The sequence below is a fragment of the Hemicordylus capensis genome, chromosome 4 (genome assembly GCF_027244095.1).
Source record: "Hemicordylus capensis ecotype Gifberg chromosome 4, rHemCap1.1.pri, whole genome shotgun sequence".
Taxonomy (NCBI): Eukaryota; Metazoa; Chordata; class Lepidosauria; order Squamata; family Cordylidae; genus Hemicordylus; species Hemicordylus capensis.
In genome coordinates this window covers 291,860,401-291,880,254 of record NC_069660.1, presented here as the reverse complement: position 1 = coordinate 291,880,254, position 19,854 = coordinate 291,860,401, and the positions used below count along the sequence as shown (strand labels likewise).

Below are 19,854 nucleotides of genomic sequence, written 5' to 3'. Positions count from 1 at the left end.
ACCGGTTTCATGTGATGTGCGAATGCGGCCACCGGGTGACTCAGGATCTGTCACTTATCTCTCAGACTAACCTACTTTCCAGGGTTGCTATACATAAACATAACAAGAGCCACCTGTATATTTAGTTCTGTCACTTGTTGAGAAAGTTAAAAATCTACTTTGTGGGGCAGGGGTTGATATAAATGAGTCTCACCTAGATGTTTGATACTTCTCAGCAAAATGGACAGTACTGGTGTCTGAATCCTATTCGACTTGGACTATGTGTGATTCAACATACTAATTAATCAATCAACCAACTTCAGATATTCATACAAAAGGCAGCTTCAGATATTTACTAATGCCCCGCTGTAGCCATGTACAGTGGGGTGAAGGGAGAGGAAGGCCTGCCCCTCATTGTGTCACTTACCCACGCACCCTGCCATTCATGGTTTCAATGGGGCTTGCCTGAAGAGAGAAAGGGGACAGGGGACCATCTTTGGGGACAGGGGACCATCTTATTTATGTATTATTTATTTTTCTATGTAAGCTGCTTTGAGAACTTTGGTTGAAGAGCAGTATATAAATATTCATAGTAGTAGTAGTACCTGTGTTCAACCTAGGGATCATTCACATGACCTGCCTTTTCTGGGTAAGAGAGGGTTAACCTGGGTCCAGCGGCTCATCTGGAGACTCAGAACTCTCTTCTCCTCCATTCCTTTCAAACTGGGCTACCCAGATTTTCTACCATGCCCTTAACTTAGGTAGGATAGAAATGACTGCTGTCCTACCTTGGTTTTCAGTCATGTGGGTGCATGTGGCAGCTTTTGCAGCTCTCAGGGCCAGCAACCATAGAGTGTGAGGCCAGGGGAATGAGCCCTTGTGCATTTGCATGGGATGCCACTCTGCTTCCTGTGCAATGCATTCTGGGATAATGGAAGAATTCTTCCTTCTTATCCAAGCTCTGTGAATAACTGCCACACCAGTCATCTGGGTGCATGATCAGCAGAGGCAAAATAAGCCCCCAAACATTTGGGGGATGGTATGTAGTTTCCTGCCTTCCCCAACCCCACCGCTCCCCTCTATCTGGTCATGTGAATGCTCCCCTAATGTCTAAATAACTGAATTTGTGTACAGAGCCGTATTTGTGGACACTGTACACTCATTGTATTTGTGTTGAACATAATGTAAATAGGCCTTGCATTTGACCTTTCCTAAAAGATGAACTTCCAGCTGAGTTGTTACCATCGACATGTAGCATGTGCTAGCTTTACTTTACAAGTAAACCTGAGACTTTAGCATGTTTATACTGCTTTACATACGTTATCTCTATAATCTTGATAAGGTATGCCAGTATTACTATAGCCCAATTTAGACATTATGCTGTACAGTTGTCCATATACTTGTATATGCGTTTGTGTGGGTGACATTGGGGCTATTCTCGCGATTAACAAAAATTGGGCTAGGAGAGCCTAGCCCGATTTTTGTTAATCATAAGAACCGCCAGGCTCGCAAGCAAGCCTGGTGGTTCTTGAGCAGCTAACCCGCTCAAGTAGCCTGCCCCTTAGCCCGGGTTTGCAGAGCGAGTGCTCAGCAAACCCAGGATATCTGCTCGTGAGTAGCCGTGGCTACTCACAAGTAGACTCCCTGACCGGGAGGTGAAAAGCCACCTCCTGGCTCCGGGGGTTTCCCAAGTATGCCCTGCGCATTTGCGCAGGGCATTCTGGGGCTTCCGGGGGCCGCATGGCCTTTGCTCCCCCCAGCCCCCACCAGCTCTGTCACAGAGCCGGCAACTGTGTGGGGGGCCGATCTGGCCACCCAGGACTCCCTGCTCAGTCGTCTGCGGGGAGAGCGGGCTTAGCCCGCTCTCTCCACAGTTTTGGAGAAAGCGGGTCTCACGGATCGTGAGACCTGCCTCTGTACCTGTGTTCATTTTAAAAGTGAACCTGGATACAGGCCCTTCAAATGCATGGTACAGACAGGAAGTGTACTTCTGTACCTACGTTCAAAGTAACATGCAAATGACTGTACCTGTGTGCAGATCTGTACCCATGTACACTCATTGTACGAGTGTTGAACATAACGTGTGAATGGGCCTCCTGTCCACCTTGCATATGAGTGCTTGAGATTGCATTTATTTATTTATATATCTCCTCAGTGGTGGAGCAGTTCTCTCAGCCTCCTTTCCTGCCTTATGTGAAGCAGGTCTGCTTCCTTGAACAGGTGAGAAAGAGAGCAGAAGGTTTCTGTACTAGAGCCTGAAGATGAGAGTCACTTTTCCATATCCTTTCACTTTTCTGGAGCTGTTAAAGTCTCCGATTCTCTCTTTGGGGCCTGGAGCAGAGTGCGTGACTGCACTGGAATCCTTCATTTAGACAACATTGAGCAAGGTGGGAAAGAAAAAGGAATGAGGTGGTTTGAGGCAGAACCCAGTTTTGGGGCAGGCACCCCAACCCTGCTCTCAAAACACCTAAGGAAGTTTCATAACACCATGGTTCCTGTTGGGAGAATGCACTTTTTAAATGAAAAACAAACAAACAATGGGCTTTCTCCCAAAGGCCCCTATGCTATTACAGAGGCCAGGAAAAAAGCTTATTGGCCAATTGAGAGGGGAGGGGGAGGGGGAGGGGAAGGAGGAAATACCACACACATTGAGACTCATGTGCCATTTTCTCCTCCCCATCTCATTGCCCAATAGGAGCATCTCCTGGAGGTCTCACAATGTTGCAGAGGCCTCTGTGGGATGTTTCCATTTGAAGATGGGGTGTGTCTGGTAGCAAAAACACCACTATAGTGATTTTGCTGGCCAAATTACACCGGTGCTGTCACTGAAAAATTGGTGGATGAGTCCCCAGAAGTGGGTGACCCTGGGCTGTCATCTCTCAAGCCCATGCCTGACTTGACTCACCTCTAATGCCAGCCCTAAGGAGGGGGAAATTTTCTACAGGAAAACAGATTATAGAAAGCTGCACCACAATCCTGGTCCGAACTGCCCTCTCCCAACTACATAAGAAGCTGCCTTATACTGAGTCCGTATAAGCTCAATATAGTCTGCTCTGACTAGCAGCAGCTGTCTAGGATTTCACAAAGATATTTCCCAGCCCTACCCGGAGATGCCAGGGTTGAATCTGGGAACTTCTATGCAAAACACATGCTCTACAACTGAGTTACAGCATCATTCCAAAAATCTCCAATGTTCTTGCACTTACAGTTGCTTTTCCAAACAATAGAAGTAGGTGGGAAATTTGATCCAGATGGGCAGCCTTAGTCACTAGGAAGTGTTAGAAGCATTAAATTCATCTCAGTCCTTAATTATCTCAGTCCTGATACTCCACATCAGAAATATGTTCATGACAATAACAAACCTTTGTCCCTAAGTGGTCTTTTTTGTAATGCAAGGAATTCTTGGCAGCACAGGGAAGAAGGAGAAAAAGATGTTTTGGATTAACCTCTTCTATGCACAAAGCTGTAGTCCCTCCCACCTATTCCTTTTCCTCTGCTCTCTCCAATAACCAGGGACCACATTTTATGTTTGACCATCAAGGTGATAATTCTGGAGATGCTGTGATTAGGGATTAATAGCTGCTTTAAAGCAGCAGTTATCACTCCAACAAGCATTTGTAGCCTACTTTCCTTAAGGAAAGTAAGCTTATGAGATCACCCAGTTGTGTGTGTGTGTGTGTGTGTGTCCCTATCAACTTCACAATGCCTGGATCAATGTTAACCAGATTGGGTACAACTGTAGGGACACCCTAACTGTGTAGTTTATGATGATTGTCATCCAGCCCTGTTCAAGATGGCGGATGCATGAATATTTGAGGTGCAAGGGAACTAACTTGTAGACTGCCTGATTAGAACCAAATTTGGTACATTTGTTGTGAGTGACATATGTACATTTGTTGTGAGTGACCTCAGTGGCACAGTTTGTGATGATGTCATCCACCCCGATTCACGACAGCGGGTGCATGAATGTTTGAGGTGCAAGTGGGCTAACTTGTGAACTGCCTCACCAATTTGAACCAAATTTGCTGTAGGGACAGCCCCATGGAGTATTTGTGATGATGTCATCCATCCCAATTCAAGATGGTGGGTGTGTAAATGTGTAAGGCTGAAATTCTTACCAGAACTTGTGAGGATGGTAATTATCAATTAAAATTATAGTGAAATGAATATATTTATTTTATTTTATTTTATTTTATTTATTTAACACACTTCTATCCCACCCAAAATTCATGTCTCTGGGTGGTTTACAACAAGCAAACAAAAAGTTAAAACATTAGTTAAAATAAATGACAACAAAAAAACTTAAAACAGTAGTTAAAACAAAATAAATGACATAGTAAAAGTTAAAACATTACAACTTTTTAAACTTTAAAACAACATTTTAAAATGATGATAAAACTGTTAAAACAATATTTAATTAAAAGCTTGGATGAATAGGTGAGTCTTTAAAGACTTTTTAAAAGTTGTCAGAGATGGGGAGGCTCTTATTTCAGTAGGGAGCACATTCCAAAGCTCTTGGGCAGCAACGGAGAAGGCCCGTCCCCGAGTAGCCACCAAACGAGCCGGTGGCAACTGCAGATGGACCTCTCCTGATGATCTCAGTGGGCGGTGGGGTTCATAACGAAGAAGTCATAGGAATGTAGGCAGATGAATTCTTACCAGAACAACTTGTTAGTGTTTAGTTGATCTTCAGTCCTATGAGAATACAGCAGCTTGCTGATGAGTTTATGGGAATCCAAATGAAGAGTTACAGACCCCAGTTTTAAACATGCAGTAACTGCGGCAATAGGTCACTGGTGTGCTATACGGTTAAAAGCAAAATACTATTGTGAATGTATTTCACAATACATACATGGAAAGTATAATATGCTTTTTTTCCTGCCATTTTGCACCCTTCCAACTGCTCTGGGTTGTGTTTTCACTGGCTACTGGAAAGCTACTAACCCAGGGCATAAATCACATGAGCTCTTAGTTTACATGCATTCCAAGAATGAAGGCTCATATTTCAATGCCTGGGTGTCAAGAAACTGTATCGTTCATGGCGGAATTATTGCATATGTGACCTGTGTCATCCTCTTCATAGTAGCTGAGTGGGATGTAGAATGTATAGCCAACAATACAGAATGTTTAGTACAAAAATGGACCATGGGGGCCAAGCTACATGCTAGTATTAAGAATATACTTGGCTGTTGTGATTGGTTCCCCCCCGCCCCCTAAACAGATGCTGTGGGAGGGATGTGGATTGGGTCCATGGTTTCAGAGAAGAGGGCTCTAACCTTTGTCCCTGCTATAGTCCCAGTCTGGATTGGGCTTCCTTATGGCTGCTATATGCTCCAGGAAGGAATTTCCAATCGGTGCCCATGGGAACTTTCCTCACAAGGCATAAAGGCATGGGGGATCTGGACTGGGACCATAGCATGGACAAAGGTTTCAAGCTTGCCATTGTGCCCTGCCATTTAAGAATGTAAGAACAGGCCCAAGGCCTATCTAGTCCAGCATCCTGCTTCACACAGTGGCCCATCAGTTGCCTCTGGGGAGCCCAAGGGCAGAGCTGCTTTTACCCCTGGACTTTGGGGCCAAGGTCCAGGGCCTCCGGAGCCCCTGGGGCCCCCCAAATCCTCTTTAGTCTGTCCTGGGTTGTTGTGGTCACCCGGCGGAGGATGATGATGCTTAATTGCAGGGGGGGCTCCAAAGGCCCATAGATCCAGGCTCCAAAATTATCTAGGTGCAAGTCTGCCCATGGACAAGAGGTGAGGGCATGCCCTCTCTCTTGCTGTTGCTCCCCTGAAATTGGTATTGAGAGGCATCATGCCTTTGAGGCTGGAAGTGGCCAACAGCCAACAGACTGTAGCTATTGAGAGACATGCCCTCCATGAATTTGTCTAAGCCCCTTTCAGAGCCATACAAGCTGGTGGCCATCACCACGTCCCATGGCAAAGAATTCTATAGATTAATTATGTACTGTGTGAAAAAGTACTTCCTCTTGTTGGTCATAAATTTCCCAACCTTCAGTTTCATGGGGTGACCCCTGGTTCTAGTGTTGTGAGAGAAGGAGAAGAATTTATCTCTGTCAACTCTTTCCACTCCATGCACGATCTTACACACCTTGATCATGTCTCCCTTTAGTCACCTCTTTTCCAAAGTAAAGAGCCCCAGATGCTGTAGCCTTGCCTCATAAGGAAGGTTCACCAGGACCCAGATCACCTTGCTTGCCCTCTTCTGCACCTTCTCCAGTTCTACAATGTCCTTCTTAAGATACAGTGACCAAAACTGTACACAGTACTCCAGATATGGCCACACCATAAATTTGTATAAGGGCATTACAATATTAGCATGTTTATTTTAATCCCCTTTCTATTGATCCCTAGCATGGAATTGGCCCTTTTCACAGTTGCCACACATTGAGTCAACACTTTCAATGAGTTGTCCACAACAATCACAAGATCTCTCTCCTGGTAAGTCTCCGACAGCTCAGATTCCATCAATATATATGTGAAGTTGGGGTTTTTTGCCCCAATATGCATCACTTTACACTTGCTTACATTGAACCACATTTGCCATTTTGTTGCCCACTCCCCCAGTTTGGTGAGATCTTTTTGGAACTTCTCACAATCGGTTGTGGATTTCACTACCCTAAACAGTTTAGTGTCATCTGCAAATCTGGCCACTTCTCTGCTTACCCCAACTTCTAGATCATTTATGAACAAGTTAAAGAGCACTGATCCCAGTACCGAACCCTAGGGGACCCCACTTCTGACTTCCCTCCCTCGTGAAAACTGTCCATTTTTACCTACCCTCTGTTTCCTGTCCTTCAATCCACACATGAACCTGTCCACACATCCCATGATTGCTAAGTTTACTCAAGAGCCTTTGGTGGGGAACATTGTCAAAAGCTCTTTTGGAAGTCCAAGCATACTATGTCAACCAGATCGCCTTTATCCACATTCCTGTTGACACTATCAAAGAACTCCAGAAGGTTAGTGAGGCAAGACTTGCCTCACTTTGGAAGCTTTCCTTGATTTGGACTTCCTTCTATTTGGATTGGGCCTTGTACTTCTCACATTTTGGAAATACTAAACTAGTCCCCAGGGCTCGGTACATTTGTAATGCAATTCATAGTTTGGCCCTAGTGGCTAAAAAAATGAATCCAGTCCTCAGGTGGTCTGTCATAGCAAAACCCCAATGACTTAATTCATTGTACCAACAGACATCAGTTAAAGTAATCTAGAGCCAAATCCAGTGCATGCTCTAACATTTTAGATTTCAAAATCAAACTGCAGTAACTGGTTCCAGGAAGGCTAGATTGCCCCAGTGAATATGTTCTGAGTGTACCTGACATGAGGCTGAAACTCAAAACCAGAGCCTCTTTCCTCAGCGGTCTATATCAACATAGCCCTGTCGGTATCCAACATCAGCTAAAGTTATCTAGAGCTGGAATCCTTGAGAAGGGCCATCCTCGCCTCAGATTTTAACCTTGGAATTAAGTATTAGATTTCAGGAAGGGTAGATTGCCCCAGTGAATATCTTTCTTAGGATTTGGATACATTGAGGAGGAAAGAGGAGACCTGACTTGAAAGATGCAGGGACAGGGTAAATTGTATGTGTATGCCTTTCCACAAAAATGTACACGACAGAGTATCTTGTGTCAAGTCAGAATTACTTTTTGTGAAAATATTTTAACAATATGTGGTGCAGATATATTACCTGTTCAATGAACAGGAAGTAGCAATGACAGATTTTCAGTTTGGCTTGCACTAGGATGTCTGTAGCAAATTCCAGCTTCTATCTTGTCCGGCAGTACCTTATTGGTGAAAGTACGCAATATCCTCCACCGACTTTGAGCAAGGGACATAATATATTTTCAATCATTTCTCGTAAAAATGTTAACCGTCCAGAGACGGAGGTTTAGGGCGGTGTACAAATCTGATAAATAAAAATAAATAAATGAAATAAAATGTGGCTGACTTCCAGACTAATGCTGCACTGGATCAAACATGTTGCCTTAATGCAAGGGTGTTGCACTCAGTCGGGAGCTTGGCTTCAGGACTAGTGTTGCATAGGTGCAAGGAGGTTGCACTTGTGCAATTTGTGGTACAGCTCCTGCAATGAAATCTCTTCCTCATTCCATTGGTGTCGCAGGGAAGGATGCAAAGCGACCCTTTGTCCTTGCTGAACAAACACAATGCATGCACAAGCAGACTGAGAATGTGAGAGATACTGCAACTTCTTACACTCAGCTGCCTTCTTGCGTGTGTACATCGTGTTCACTACATTAAAGGTAAAGTGTGCCGTCAAGTCAATTTTGACTCCTGGTGCCCACAGAGCCCTATGGTTTTCTCTGGTAGAATACAGGAGGGGTTTTCCATTGCCTCCTCCCGTGCAGTATGAGATGATGCCTTTCAGCATCATCTATTTCACTGCTGCCCAATATAGTACCAGCGGAGATTCGAACCGGCAACCTTCTGCTTGTTAGTCAAGCATTTCCCTGCTGCACCACTTAAGGTGACAATGTTCACTGCATTCGTGCACCATTAAACTGGATGTCTGCCTATGTGACTTAGACATTAGCCTTATTCAGACATTATGCTGTACGAGTGTACAGACATCTGTGCACTCGTGCACGTGTTTGTGTGATTGACGGTACCTATATTCATTTTTAAAGTGAACCTGGATACAGACTCTTCAGATGCATGGTACAGATAGGAAGTGAACTTCTGAACGTGGGTTCAACATAACATGTGAATGGTTGTACCTGTGTACAGATCTGTACCTGTGTACACTGTACACTTGTTGTACAAGTGTTGAACATCATATGTGAATGGGCCTTAGATGTACACGGTATTTGGAGTTTCTATCTGATGTGCAAGTAGCCATTCTGATAACTCCATCTGTAAGTGAAGCTCAAGTGTAGTAGTGTGTCCGAACCGGTCCGGCGGCCATTCCAAAGAATGGCTGAACTGCCGGACCGGCCCGGCCCTGCCTGGTCCGGGTCCGGGTGGGGGGTATGCCTTTAAGGGCAGGAGGGCTTGCTTAGCCCTCCCGCCTCCTTGCCCCCGCCAGCGCCCGTATTTAACAGTATAGGGGCGCTGGAAACCAGCCACCCCCCCGCTGCCGCGGCGGCGGCGGCGGCGAAAGAACTCCCAATTGTACTGCCAGCCCTCCCGCCCTCCCTCCCAGCTAGCTGCCCGCCCGCCAGCTCACCCGCTCACCGCTCACCCGATAGGAAACGAGAGGAGCTCCGGCACAGAGCTCCTCTCGTTTGGAAGGCCTCCGGCATAGTGGTGTTTTCCGCGCGCGCACATGCGCGCGCCGCAAAGCACACCGTTCGCCGGAGGCCCGGTCTACCCACCGGGAAAGGGCCGGGTAGACCGGGCCTCCGATCGCTCGGTAGACCGGGCCTCCGGAGATCGGAGGCCCGGTCTACCCAGCGATCGGAGGCCCGGTCTACCCGGCCCTTTCCCGGCGGGTAGACTGGGCCTCCGGCGAACGGCGTGCTTTGTGGCGCGCGCATGCGCGCGCGCGCAAAACACCATTATGCCAGAGGCCTTCCAAACGAGAGGAGCTCTGTGCCGGAGCTCCTCTCGTTTCCTATCGGGTGAGCGGTGAGCGGGTGAGCGGGCGGGCGGGCAGCTAGCTGGGAGGGAGGGCGGGAGGACTGGCAGTACAATTGGGAGTTCTTTCGCTGCGGCGGCGGCGGCAGCGGGGGGGCGGCTGGTTTCCAGCGCCCCTATACTGGAAAATACGGGCGCTGGCGGGGGCAAGGAGGCGGGAGGGCTAAGCAAGCCCTCCCCGCCCTAAAAACAAGGCCCCCTTCGGTGCCGGTCCGGACTTCTCCGGACCGTGCACATCACTACTCAAGTGTCTTCATAGAGAGAATTTGATAGAGAGAAGGGCAACCAAAATGATCAGGAGGTTGGAGTGAATCCCCTATGAGGAAAGACTGCAACATTTGGGCCTTTTTAGTTTAGAAAAAAGCAGGTAAGGGGGGACATGAAAGGAAAGGAAAGGTTGTGCCATCGAGTCGATGTCAACTCCTGGCAACCCAAGAGTCTTGTGGTTTCCTTGATAGAATACAGAAGTGGTTTACCATTGCCTTCTCCCGCGCAGTCTGAGATGATGCCTTTCAGCACCTTCCTATATCACTGCTGCCTGATATAGGAGTTTCCTATATTCTGGGAAACACACCAGTGGGGATTCGAACCAACAGCCCCCAGTTCTCTAGGCAGGTTGCTCCCCGCTGCACTGATAGAGGGGTATAAAATTATGCATGGTGCGGATGGAGTGGCTAGAGAAAAGCTTTTCTCTGTATCTTATAATATTAGAACCCAGGGTAATCCATTGACGCTAAATGCTGGGAGATTCAGGACAGATGAAAGGAAGTACTTCTTTACACAACTTGTAGTTAAAATGTGGAATCTGCTGTCACTGGATGTGGCCACCAATGGTTTTGAAAGGGGCTTAGACAGATTCATGGAGGATAAGGCTATCTATGACTACTAGGCTTGGTAGCTATATACTTCCATGAGGATCAGCGGTGGCATGCCCCTGAACAGCAAGTGCAAGGGAGCACGAAGGGAGGGGCTGGCTCCCCTCCCTCTTTTCCCCACTTGCAGCCTTTCCAGGTGTGTCTGGCTGGCCACAGCATGAGGCAGGATGCTGCTCTGGAGGGGCCTTGACCTGATGCAGCCGGGCTTTTCTTACGTTCTTAAAAGGTAAGCATGATCATACACCTTGTAAATAAAGAATGCAGCCTTCTTAGCATCGTGCACAGCATTAGGCTTTTCCATTATCCCCATCTCCAGAACATCAGAGCATGTAACTAAAGGTTCTGCGTAAAAATAAATATAAAGTGCTGGCAAGCTAAGAAGTGTATAAAAATGGAAGTGATCTTTTATTAATAAGCCACCTTGCTTAAATAAGACATAACTGCAATTCCTGAATCTGAACTTGGTCTCGCTCTTTGTCTCTCCCTCTTGGTGTCTGCACGGTTGTTTACTTGCCTTCTAATCCTGGGTAGCTGACTCCTGCTTTGATTGGTGCCATTTCCATGATCCAAAATAATTAGCAGTTCAGCCAAGAATAGAGGAGAAAGGCATGCTTGGGGTGCAGGGCATGCCATGTAGCTGGAAGCTGGAGGATTTAAAGTCTTCTCCAGAAAGCAGAATGAATGGGTTTTCTATTATTTTCAGTTGTTAGAACTACACAAGTACTAAAAATATTTAAGGTAAGGTAAAGTGTGTCGACGAGTTGGTATTGACTCCTGGAGACCACAGAGTCCCGTGGTTTTCTTTGGTGGAATATAGGAGGGGTTTACCATTTCCTACTCCCATGCAGTATGAGATGATGCATTTCAGCGAGCCAGGTCTGACGATCAGTGAGACCCGGTTTTTGCAGGTGAGTGGGGAGAGCAGGCTAAGCCTGCTCTCCCTGCACATGAGCAGGGAGGGAGACCTGGGTGGCCGAATCGACCACCCACACGATTGCCGGCTTCGTGACGGATCCGGTGGGGACTGGGGGGAGTGGGGGCCAACCGGCCCCTGGAAGCTCCAGCATGCCCTGCTCGAGTGCACAGGGCATGCTGGCAAGACCCCCGGAGCTGGGAGGCGGCTTTTTGCCTCCGCTCCGGGGGTCTCCTTGTGAGTAGCGTGGCACGGAGCTGCACTGCAGCTACTCATGATTTTAAAAATGGAGTTTGCGGAGTGCTCGCTCCACAAACCCGGTTTTAGGGGTGGGCTACGTAGGCGGGTTAACCGCCTGGGAGCCACCGGGCTCACCTGCGAGCCTGAAGGCTCCCACGATAAGGCAAAATCAGGCTAGGCTCTCCTAGCCCGATTTTGCCTGATTGTGAGAATAGCCCCACCATCTCCCTATATTGCTGCTGCCGGATATAGGTGTTTCCCATAGTCTGGGAAACATACCAGCGGGGATTCAAACCAGCAACCTTCTGCTTGTTAGTCAAGTCATTTCCCTGCTAAAATATTTGCATACTGCTTATCAACAAAAGTTCTCAAAGAGGTGTACACACACACAAAAATAATAAATAAGATGGTTCTCCCACAAAAAGAAAGAAACATATTATAGAACTCATCAACAGCCACTGGTGGGGTGCTGTGCTGGGGGTGAATTGGGTCAGTTTAAGTCAGACTGTAGGTGCTGGACTGCATACATGAATACTTCTCCATATTAAACACCCTGTCCCTTTAATGGTCTCAACCCTACCCCAGTTAAACAGCTTGGGTTCAATAACAGGGTTCCTACACTTTTAAGAGAGGGCTCTGTGTGTGTCTGTGTGCAGGGTCGGCCTTAGGGGTGAGTGAGCCAGGCGGTCACCGGGGGCAAAAACCTGAAGGGGGTGCTGATGGCTAAATGTTTATTGAGCAAAAAAAGTGGCAAAATCAACAAACTAACTGGGAGCGGGGGGGAGCCAGTCCAGGGTGCTATTGATTCTAGAGCTGGTGCTGGCTGTGCCTTTGCAGTTATAATTTATTTGGGGTTGGATAAAGAAAGTTTATTTGGATAAAGAAAGTTATCCTGAGACTGAGAGTGCGGCTGTTCACATGTGAAGCCAAGAGCGGGCGAAGGTAGCCAAGGTTGTTTTTGCCTGCGTGCATGAAGCCGCGGCAGCCGAGCGGCTGCCAGCGGCACCATTGTGGAAAACCCACCTTGAAAACCACCCTCTTAAATGAGATTAAGGGAGTGCTTGCTCCCTCGTCCCTGCTCGTGTGCAGCACTGGCTGCCTTTAGCCAGCGCTGCAGCAGCATTGGGCACCCTAGGAGTTCTGGGAGTTCCGAGGGTCAAGAGGACACATCCCATCCCCTGAGCCGCTTTCTGTTGGAGATGGCGTTCCAGTGCATAGACCTTTTGCTCCAACTGTCCTAATGACCACTAGGGGCATTGGGAGCAGAGGTAGCTAGTGAGGGTCTCCTTACCTATCCCTGCTTGCCTCTGCTCTATGACCCCTGCCATGACTCCTCGGGTACTTCCTGTAGTGAGTCGGTCTTCTTCCTTTCCTCCTAGAGAGAAGATGGAAACATCTCTCCCTCTCCCTACCTATTCATTATGTAGCTGATAGATAGGATAGGTCTTTCCCATCTCAAATGTACTTCACCAATAAATCAATTTAGTTTAGACTCCACAGTGATGTCCATGCGTGTTCCTTAAATAGCTGCACCAACTAAACTCTGCACTCTGTAACTGGAGTGGTAGCTTCCTTGGTGCTTTGCTAAATAATCACAAACCGCAACATGAGTGGCTGGTGGCTACCGGCGATGGTCTGGGTGGGCCCAGGGAGCAACAAGGGATTGTCTGCAGGGAAGGTAAGTGTGAGCAGCTCTCCCCTCCAAGAACACTTCTCACTGATCATGAGAAAGGGCTCAATGTATGTTGCATGAAGCCTGTACATATCAGGGTGCCTTGGTTATGATCGATTGATCTGTGAAGAGAATTGGGAGGCATATAATATGAACGTAGGAAGCTGCTTTATACTGAGTCAGACCATTGGTCCATCTAGCTCAGTATTGTCTATGGTTCTCCAGTTACAGGTCTCTCCCAGCTCTTCTTGTAGATGCCACAGAGTGAACCTGAGACCATCTGTATGCAAGCATGGAGATACTTTCCCCCTGAGCTATGGCCCCATCCTCTGAGGGAATATCATACAGCACTCACATGTAGTCTCCCATCCAAATGCAAACCAGGCCAGACCCTGCTCGGGAAAAGGGACAGTTCCCAAGCAGGTTTCCAAGATGGTCTTGCTACCCCCAGAGTCATCCCCACTGTAGCACCAGGAAAGTCACCTCCCTGGCAGTTTTGGCACAGTACAATCCAAATTGTTCCTCCAACATCTGATCAGCAGTGATTCCATCCTTGGTAGGTGCCATCAAGGGAACTTCTGGGTCTTCCAGAGACATTGCACGTGGTTGGCCAAGATCCAAACTGGTTGGGATGTTCCAGTCTGCTTAGGGTTTTTCCAGTATTTGTATTCTTTACATTAGGTTCCTGCTTTGCTTTTTGAATTCTGAGTTTTCATCGCTGGGGACGCCAGCTATTAACCGAGTTGCGCCAAGCTTGTGTTGGATTCAACCTGTATTGTAACATGTGCACACTTGTGTCTGGCAAGAAATCTGTTGTCATGTTAAAGAAAAATTGGCAATGCAGTGGAAATGGGGCTGGAAGTAATCCAACTATTCTGTGTGGTATATTGCAAAAAGATTTGATCTAGCAAAACCAACAGGAAGAACAAAACAAACAGACCCTAATATCATAGACAGAGCATATGCTTATCAAATGTATGTAATTTTCCGAAGGAGAATGTACTGATTTACGCACACTGTCTCTCTCTCTTTCTATCTACATGCACACCAAGCATACAGAAACACACACACAGACATTCAAATAGATGCATGATAACATGCCAATTATGAGCAAGTGTTGCACTAGAAGACTTCCAAGATCCCTTCCAACTCTAACATTTGTTGATTCTCTAAAATAATAATATTTCTTTAAAAATATATTTAAAAGCCATTCCAAAAATGCAGTGGCATATACAGTAGTATCTGCTACAGGTGGAACAGGAGGGGAGGGCACTAAATGAGCTACACCATTCCCAAACTGATCAAATAACCAGCCCGTGTGCTGCTAAGGATTAACCCTGCAGCTGCAACAGCAAACTCACTCCACACACCACTGTATGCCAGCTGATGAGTGCAGCAATGGGGTGGGTGAGGAGACCAAGATCAACCTGCATCTGCAACACTTTTAGTGTCTCCTCCCCTGACCCAGCTGTATCAGCTGCTACTGGGTGTACAGGGTGATATAATATATTATTCTTCCAAGGCCTCATTCCGTAGATCTTCACAAGAGTCACACTGAAACATACACACATGTGTTATAGCTGTACACCATACTTATGGTGAGCAGTTCCGCCTTTTTCAGGGTGCAGCTTGAAGCATCCTGAAAACTTGCTTGAATGGAGGATTTGTGGCCTCTGCAAATCTGCCTGAGTGCAGATAACAGAGGGGGATGGGGTTCAGCACATTCCCTTGCATGCCTGGGACAGACCTACATGTGTTCAAGCACATGTGGGTAGGCATCTTTCCATGTGATCGGGAACTCTGGAGGGTTTCTAATTGCAGAGTGGGGTGTCTATGTCTATACATGCATAGGCACAACATGGATCCAGCTCTAGGGGTTTGGAGTGCCCTGATTTTGACACCCCCTCCAGCTGAGAAGTACGGAGCCCCAGCTTTAACTTGAGCCATGTAGGCTGCTGGTTCATGAGGTCAAATGATCAGCCCACACAAATGACCAGCAAATGACTAGCCCACACTGATTTGTGGACACAGTGGGAGAGAGTTCCCAGTGCATTCTGGGGGCAAAACTTTAAGGCCGCCTTCGCATGTAATGACAAACCACAGGTGCAACGGACACAAAGTTTGCCACACACACACACACACACACACACACACCCCGCACACACACCCATATGATCACAATCCCTGTCTGGGAGCCAGCAACGGGAGCAGGACTGGCTGTGCAGGCTTCCTCTGACCATACAGAGAAAGCTAATGGCTGCTAAACGCTGTGACTTGGAGTGCCTGTTGAAGAGCTCCAAAATACAAAAGGAGGAGGAGGAGGAGAAGCAGCAGCAGCAGCAGCGGGGCGGCCGGTGGGCGGGAAGGCTGCTTAAACTCAACTTTCCCCCAGATGAGTAATTTCATGTTCCTGGGAGCACAGACCATGCTTCAGACAAGCAGCACTGTGTGGTGCAGCATGAATCTCCAGAGGCCAGGACAATGCATCCCGGTCTCCAGGAATCCCACAATGCACCATGCAACACGCACAATGCTTTGGGGGATTCTCCTGGGAGATGGGCACTCTAGGTGCCTGTCTCTGTGTGCGGCCGCGCTGGAAGCAGACTGTGCTTGCACACGAGCAGGTAGCCGGGGCTAAGGGAGCGCTTGCACCCTTAAGCATGGCTAACAGCCACGCTTAAAAGCCAGACTAAGTGGCACTGCCCTGCTGGGATAGGGCCCCATCGAGGTGGTTCTCACTTCTCAAGCGAAGTCTAACCCAGGCTGGGCATCTCTAGCCTGGGTTAGGTGGTGTGTGAGAATAGCCCAGGCCTGCTCAACTTTGGCCCCCAAGCTGTTTTTGAACGTCAACTCCCATAATCCCCAGCCACATAGGGATTATGGGAATAGCCAGGGATTATGGGAATTGTAGGCCAACATCTGCAGGAGGGCCCAAGTAGAGCAGCCCTGGAATAGCCTCACTGTAAGACCTTAATAAAATGACATTAAGTGTGTCCATCGGAACATGAAGAATAATTTATTAGTAGTGTAATCTATTCATGTATTAAATTTATATCATATATGTATAGACGGCTTTTCTACGAATTCATGGGTAGCATTCAGACTCAGTTAGCCATTACTGAGTTCCATTGAAATTTATGGGCCTTAAGACAGTAAAAATAACTCTCAGTGATTTCAGTGGTGCTTCTCATGAGTACCTTTGTCTGAATGCTACCTCATTATAAGCAATAGCAATTTTGAAAAGCAGCATTATAAAAAAACAACAAAAAACCAGCACAGTTGCTAACAATACAATCTCAACCCATTTAAAATGGATAGCATATTAAATTAAAGTTGCTTTTTGACCTTATAATGCATCTCTTCTTTTCTGAGATTTTTTCAGTTACCCCTTGCAGTATTTTTAGTTCCTCCATATTTGTACAATTTTGATACTTTAAGCTGCCTTGAATAGCTTGGGAGGAGAGCTGGTTTTGTGGTACCAAGAGCGTTGTCTCCATTGCTAAGCAGGGTCCACCCTGATTTGCATTTGAGTGGGAGATGACATGTGAGCACTGTAAGATATCGTAGTGAGCTTGTAGAGGTACCTGCGTTGGCGCCCTTGTGAGCAGATCCCCTTGACCCATTGCCTGCCAACTCTGGCTTGCCTGGTGAGGGGCCAGGTGACCCACGAGCAGCTCCTGCCTTGAAGCAATTAGCCACAATTAGGTCCAGAGTGGGAGTACTCATGTTTGTATCTCCAGGAGCAGCAAAAACATCTACCAGCTGTGTTGAATTCCCAACATGCCCCTTTGCCCTTACCTTTCACTGGGGAATCCTTATCTATTGTCTGTAGGCATGGGCCTTGGCCATGCCTACAGACAATAGGTGCCTGCTATCAGCCCACTTCCCAGCAGCTGCCGCCTAATCCTGAGACATTTTATCCCAGCATAATTCTCTATCCTTCCTATCCCAAGGAATGGCCTGATCCACTGTGCTACACAACTGGAATTGTTCATCATAAGACAGCCAGTAAGAGCCCGAGAAGCAGGGCCGGATTAAGCTAGTGTGGGGCCTGTAGCATATGTTATAAAGGGGCCCTAAATTTTAAAAAATTCACATAAATATTAAAACATAAATTATGTACTTGCATAATAAAGTAACTCAATTTTTTCATTTGCTATATTTTGGAGTATGGGAGACCAAGCCACAAACTCACACTTACTACAACAACAGTGATTGGAAAATATACCATTTTTCAATCAAAATTCTCAAAAGTGGTTTACATAGAAAGACTGGAAAAGGTAGGTTTGTGGGAGGAATATGAAGCGTTATTACATTCGGATAGAGAAACTGGTAGACCAGTTTCAGAGATGTAAAATAAAGCTATGCATATCTTGTTCACAATCATAGGTGATCACATGCAGCTGATTCATGTTTGTGTGTGCACTAGAGCTTAGAAAGATATTTCTCCCGAAGCATGTCCCCTAGCTTGAAAGTAGAAAATGGGTCTACAAAGGAATCTCCTGGGGAAGAATTATCACATGGAAAGCTGATATACACAGAATACCATTTGCACATCTGCCTGGTTGCCTGAATGGCCCTGTGGAGTCCACCAGAGAGCACAGCATCCCTCCTTTGGGGCTTCTGTCCCCCACCCCCCAAGGAAGTGAGGATGAGATGGTTCCAGACTGGCCAGGTCCCAATGGGGTTGAGCAGGTAAGGCAGGGAGAACTGCAGGGAACAACTCCAGTGGGGCAGCCATGTTGGGCATGGCAGGAAGCAGGAAGTGGGGGAGGGGCGGGGCTTGGAGTAGGCTTTATGCCCTGTCAGTTCTGTACTGGAGCGTTCAAAGCCAAGACAGCCAATGATGAGGGCTGCTCTTGAGCATGGGAGTCAGAAGTCCCCTGGAGAAGGAACTGGCTGGATACAGCAAGCCAGGAGGAGAGCTGAGGTGATGAAATAGCCTCCTCTCCTGGCCTGCGCTGAGACTGACCTTGTATTTTCCCATCCTTTAATTCTGGGTTCAAGAAAGTCCCGGAACACCACCTCCCCCTTGGAGCCTTACATATGCTGGCACTCTTTTCAATCCTGTACCAACATGCAAAGAAATAATTTGCTGACTGCCATTTCCTTAACAGCTATTTATCTCATCGTTTCTCTGGTTCAGCATAGAATAGATTCTGTACTTTGATAAAATAGAGTATCTTGCTTTAAAAAAAAACACCCTCTGCTTTCTTAACATGCATTTCCTCTGTCATCTGACGAGAATCAACCACATTTTGATCGTGCATTCCCTAAGAAAGTCCTATCTAGTCTGTGATAGTAAGGATTTGCTGCGCACAGCAGTCTGTATGTTTATTGGGGGGGACAGGGACGGCAACAAGCCTGGACCCTCTAAGTACATTTTAATAGTTCAGTCTCAACTTAGGAAGTCTATTAAGGTGGACTGTTTGACTCGTTAAACTTTGTCAAAGGCTCCAAGCAGTGGTGGGTGTGCTGAGGGAGCCAAGCAGGCGTGCATGATTGAGGTCATGCATCCAGCCAGAGAGTGTAAGATGATCCCTCCTTGCCGAACCCACCAGGCATCCTTTAGCACAGGGACACACACACATTCCTGTCATCTTGTGAAAGGCTGCCGGCTTCCAACTTGGCTGAATGTGCACCCTTAAAATACACTGAGGTCTCCGAGAAGCTCGCAGTTCGGCCGCAGTTAGGGCAGGAGAAAGAGACGGAGGCTATGCCTGGGCAGCTGACTAAGAGAGCCTACAGGCTGAAGTGCCACCGAGAGGAAACAATAAATCTCAGCTACTATGCAATAAATTGCTCCAGCTTCAGCTAAGGACGTGATCGGCTCCCGTGAAACAGTGATTTGGGGGTGGGGGGAAAGTCCCGGTTGTGATCTGAATCTTCTTCACTCAGCCTTTGCTCTACCTTCTCATCCCCCAAAGAGGTCATTAAAGGCAAAGCCAAATAACTAAGTTGTTTTTCAAAGCAGCAAGGAAAAGGTGGAGGGGAAGTGTTTCTAAAAGCAGGAGAGAAGAGGGCTAGTAACATGACCATTTTCCTTGGGTTTGCTTTCCTCGCTGCTCTCCTGCTTCACGTAGGCTGCAGTAATCCACACCGGAGCACAGAGTCCAATGCAAGAAGGTATAACCGGATTCAGCATGGGCAATGCACCTACACATTCATCCTTCCAGAACAGGACAGGAACTGTCGCGAAAGCACCGCTGACCAATACAACACCAATGCTCTCCAAAGGGATGCCCCCCACATGGAACCGGATTTCTCTTCCCAGAAACTGCAGCGCCTGGAGCATGTGATGGAAAATTACACACAGTGGCTACAAAAGGTACGTGCTCTTTCCCCCCCATTTATCACGCACCTTGTTTGATTGCTCAGATGCTGCTACAGCAGGGAATTCTAATGCAGATGTTATATATGCTGAACTTAACACTTTCTTCATGCTTTAAAATGTTACTGTGACAGTATGCACTCTGCAGTTTAAGACAGTCTATGCTTTAAAATGTTGCGGTCTCCACAGAGAAATAAATTAGGATTAAGGTTTTACATGTTTTTGGGAGATTT

The 19,854-nt window shown here is 47.0% G+C and overlaps 1 protein-coding gene across 4 annotated transcripts in view; it reads left to right on the top strand.

Annotated features, from left to right (window-relative positions):
* The first annotated feature begins 942 nt into the window (after positions 1 to 942).
* Positions 943 to 19,854, top strand: part of ANGPT1 (angiopoietin 1) — a 274,758-nt gene continuing 255,846 nt past the window's right edge. The window contains exons 1-3 of one of the 4 annotated variants that reach the window (XM_053247660.1): positions 957 to 1,018; positions 6,348 to 6,434; positions 19,374 to 19,618. In XM_053247660.1, the coding sequence (XP_053103635.1) occupies positions 6,398 to 6,434; positions 19,374 to 19,618 (282 nt within the window). In that variant the 5' untranslated portion in view covers positions 957 to 1,018; positions 6,348 to 6,397. Of the gene's footprint in view, positions 1,019 to 6,347; positions 6,435 to 17,958; positions 17,986 to 18,979; positions 19,619 to 19,854 lie in introns of those variants that run through there. The other 3 variants (XM_053247661.1, XM_053247662.1, XM_053247659.1) reach the window with 3 other exon arrangements.